The sequence below is a fragment of the Vicia villosa genome, linkage group LG7 (assembly GCF_029867415.1).
Source record: "Vicia villosa cultivar HV-30 ecotype Madison, WI linkage group LG7, Vvil1.0, whole genome shotgun sequence".
NCBI lineage: Eukaryota > Viridiplantae > Streptophyta > Magnoliopsida > Fabales > Fabaceae > Vicia > Vicia villosa.
In genome coordinates this window covers 21161735-21166493 of record NC_081186.1, presented here as the reverse complement: position 1 = coordinate 21166493, position 4759 = coordinate 21161735, and the positions used below count along the sequence as shown (strand labels likewise).

Genomic DNA, 4759 nt, shown 5'->3' with positions numbered 1-4759 from the left:
TTTCTTCTTGACCAATAGAAAAGGTGCACCCCACGGCGATACACTAGGACGAATAAATCTCTTCTCAAGCAATTCTTCTAGTTGACTCTTCAACTCTTTCAACTCTGAAGCGGACATCCTATATGGAGCCATCGATACAGGACTAGTTCCAGGAACTAAATCAATCGAAAACTCAACTTCTCGTTCTGGTGGTAAATCAATTATATCATCAGGAAATACCTCCGCAAATTCACAAACTATATGCAATTCCTCAATGGTTCTCTTCTCGTGCACATCTAAGGTTGCTAACAACATAAACAATTCAGCTCCACCTTGAATTGATTCGCCGACTTGCTTAGCGGACAAGAATAAATCTTCTTTAGTACAATTCTCAGGAAAGATGACCGTCTTATCAAAACAGTTGATATACACACGGTTAAATTCCAACCAATTCATGCCCAAAATCACATCAAGTTGTTCTAAAGGAAGACAAACTAAATCGATCCCGAAATCCCTACCAAAGATACTCAATGGACAATTCAGACATACATAAGAAGTAGAAACAGAACCCATAGCAGGTGTATCAATAACCATACTTCTACGCATATCAGATAATACAAGATTCAATCTCCTAGCACAATCCAAGAAAATGAAAGAATGTGTCACACCGGTATCAATAATAGCAATCAAAGGTGTACCATTTATGAAGCACGTACCTTGAATTAGCCTCTCATCAGTGGTGGCTCCCGCACCAGACAATGCGAACACTTTTCCTTTTGCTTGCTCCTTCTTTGGCTTGTCACATTTTGTACTAACGTGGCCTTTCTCTCCACAGTTGAAACAAGTCACATTCGAACCACCTCTACAATTAGTAGCTATGTGACCATACTTGCCACACTTGAAACAAGTAGTAACCTCCTTCTTGCACTCAGTAGCTTTATGACCCTCAACACCATATTTGAAGCACTTAAGTGGAGTAGAAGATCTTCCCCAACTTGGCTTCTTGCCAAAACCAGCTTGTTTCCTCTTGTCATCATACGGTTTCTCCCGATCCTGATTCTTTCCTTTCAAACTCTTGTAGAGAGAAGCACTCTCTCTACTATCCTCATCATAAATCCGACTCTTGTTAACTAACTCAGTAAAACGGGTAATCTGTTGGTAACCAATAGCCTTCTTGATATCATGCCTCAAACCATTCACAAACTTCAAACATTTAGATCTCTCAGCATTAGCAGTATTATAGTGAGGACAATACTTGATAAGCTCCTGAAACTTAGCAGCATAAACAGCAACAGTACCATTTCCTTGCTTCAACTCAAGGAACTCCACCTCTTTCTTCCCACGACAATCTTCAGGAAAATAGTTCTCTAAGAAGACATCACGGAAAAGATCCCAAGTAACCTCAATTCCATCTTCTTCAAACCTCTGAAGAGTATTGTTCCACCAATCTTCAGCCTCCTTTTCTAGCATATGAGTACCAAACTGCACTTTCTGAGCATCATTACAGTTCATAACTCTGAAGATCTTCTCAATCGCCTTCAGCCAAGCTTGAGCTTTATCTGGTTCATGTTCACCTTCAAAGACAGGAGGATTGTTCCTCTGGAATCTCCCTAAAGCACGGTACTCATCATCATCCCCGTTCCGGTTACCCGCATTCGCTGGAGGAATCTGACCAATAGCACCAGCCAACATCGCCAATGCTTCAGCAATAGCATCATCATTCCTGCCTGCAACCATCGTCCTAGTCAACCAAACAACCAGACAAACAGTATCGATCGTGTCAGATACACAAATCAAATACAACAAGATAAGGAAACATTAACGACTATTGACCAACTGGTCGACCAGGCTCTGATACCACTAATGTAACACCCCTTTTCATACCCCAATAATATTTAACATATAATCAGAGAATAGCATGCATATAAATCAGAAGGGCGCCACATCGATGCTTTTAGAAGAACTAAAAACCTTAAAAAAACTGACAGCATTTATCTACACAACACAACACACCTGGTCATTTTAATAACACTCAATATAAGATTACAATTTAACCTGGATATGCATTCATAGCGGAAAATATGATACTCATGTGATTCATAATGATTCATGTCCCATACCATGATCATACATCGACTAATAGTCTCAATTTAACATAAAGTATAATCAAAGGGTTTGGCTTATAAGCCTTTCAAAATAACATGTAACCGATAAATAAGTTCACAAGTCATAGCATAATACATACGCAAATATAACATGAGTTCAATACACCTAGTCTACCCAGTGTTACATGACCAGAGCATCGACTCACTACCTAGTCTCCAATAACCAAGGAAGAACCTCCGGCTAAGTCCCGCACGAGCTACTAAACTCCAGAACCTGCATGTCGCCAAACGAGAGCAACATTAAAACAGAAGGGTGAGAATACGAACCATTATGAAGAAAGTATAACGGGATACAATGGTTAAATCAGCACTTCAAGTAATTAATCATACTATGTATAACCATATATATAATAGTAATCCACCTATTTTCACATGTTATCGAGTATACAATAAGCTTAAATAGTATAGTCTTTTAATTCTACTATTATATTCTCAATCAAGTACACAATCATAATTATCACATATTCATACATTTAATCAAATACGTATTCAACTTCACTCGCTTTTCAATTATCAAACTCATACACATATCACAACTACATCAATTTCACATACTCAATTATCGCATAATTTTAACGTGACTCAATGCAAGATATGTGACGCTATGCATGTGGTACCGAATTGTGAACCCAAGGTTTCACCGCTTTCCGATTCAATATCTAGAATCCAAGCCACGCTTCCGATCCGGACAAGACCAAAGGCCACCAAACGTAAACATATAGTTTACCGCTTCCGATTCACTTTAGAATCTAAGCCTCGCCTTTGTTTCAAAGCAAACCACCTTTGTTTCAAGGCACACCATGATATGAATGTATGTACAACGTTAACAAGCATATGCAATTAAGATCATCTCTACCATCTTAATATTTCGCATATCACAATAATCCACTCTATGAATTATCCACAATATTGTACACCATATTCTCATCACTTAAGCATTATTCACATATAATAGTCGACACACAATTTCAAATCCACCATTTTAATTAATACTAGTAATTAATACTATCACATGCTAACCCCTAAGTTATCAATTATATATGATTTACTCTTTTCATAATAACCTAAGAGTCATTTGGAGGGTACTATTTAACTACTCATAGAAGTTTCAACCTAAAATAATCAAAGAATATATCCATGTATTAATTAATCTATATATTCATCACTTTAATTAAACAAACTTGGTTCAGCCACACTCCTATTGTTAAAATGTATTTGCATTTAATGGCAGGGTGCTCACATTTCATTAAAAGCCAAAACCGAAACAGGGCATGAAAAAAAAAAGGTCTTAATTCATTCTTTATGTAAAATATGCTACAGTAAGTAAATCCACAATGTCATATATGAACATGTTAATGTTATATAACTTAAGGCCCACTACAGTAAGGGGCGCATTACATAACAAGTGTCGTTCGTTTTCTTCTTTTATTCAATTAAGGTATCAACAGTAGCATTCCCATTTAATAATGTTATGTATTTTCACGTGTGTCAATTGGCCAATGGTATATCATTGCGCATGTTCATTCACAAGCAAGTGGGTCTTGCGTTTTTCTTCAATTTGCCACAAGCAATGAACAGTGATCGAGTTTTTTTTTTCAGTACGCAAAAGTAGTGTTTTAAGTGGTCATGTGACTCTAGCATAGGTACTGCAACGATATGAAAAGAAATGGAACGGCATTATACTAAACAACAACATTCATTTTCGGCATTAAGCTTTGGTTTTCCAGATTTCAATTCATCAACAGATCTAGTATACTAAACAGAAATCAACCACATATTTTATTAGGTTTAACTGTGGATAAATATAAATATGTTAACCTACCAATTACCCCATTATACTAACCCACAATGATTAGGGATTCTCCCCCTTACCTCTTGATTTCTCCTCCAAAACCCTAGCTTCCTCTTCTTGTTCCTCTCCTCCACTTCTATTCTTGAAAACCAGAAAAATGATAAATGATGTTTCTACTCCTCATTTCCTCTCTTACTATCTTTATTTATCATATTGGGCTTTAAAATTAATAACACCCTCTAATTGCTTATCACTCCAATAAATAGGCCCAATTAATCTAACTCTCTAATAACTTACTTTAATTCTATTAAACACAAATGAACTCAAGTTTAATTAATTAAATTAATAATTAAATCTCTTAGCGATTAAATAATTAATTTAACACACCAAAAGTATAAAATATTATAATAAAATAAATACTAAAAAAACGGGTTGTTACAGTATCCCTTGTTTGTTTTTAAACCGCATATACTACCCCTTGGCCAAAAAGAAAAAAAAATTTCCCTTTTACCCGTGCTCGGCATAAATGTTGTAGATGTAGAAATTGTTCGAAGTTCTAAGTTTGGGGTGGTGAACCTGATACGAAAAGGGCAAGTGAAAAAAAAAGAGAAAAAAAAATTGGAGACTCTTGAATGCTCCGAAAAAAAAAAGAGAAGAAGAAAAAAAAATATAGATCTCATAAAAACACACTTGTCCTGGCTAAACGACTTGGTTATATTTGAAATACCCGAATAATTGAGTGAAAGTAAAGACTCAATGTTAAACCCCATCGTATTAAAATAAGCACAATGACAAGAAAGACAACATGATTGCCAAGCCCTCA

The 4759-nt window shown here is 36.0% G+C and overlaps 1 protein-coding gene across 1 annotated transcript; it reads right to left on the bottom strand.

Annotated features, from left to right (window-relative positions):
- Positions 1-602: 602 nt before the first annotated feature.
- Positions 603-1491, bottom strand: LOC131618748 (uncharacterized). Its single transcript, XM_058889913.1, has 3 exons — positions 1309-1491; positions 696-1149; positions 603-610 (listed from the first exon to the last, which is right to left on the bottom strand). Exons 1-3 carry the CDS (start codon positions 1489-1491, stop codon positions 603-605), a joined length of 645 nt encoding a protein of 214 aa, XP_058745896.1.
- Between the last annotated feature and the right edge of the window lie 3268 nt (positions 1492-4759).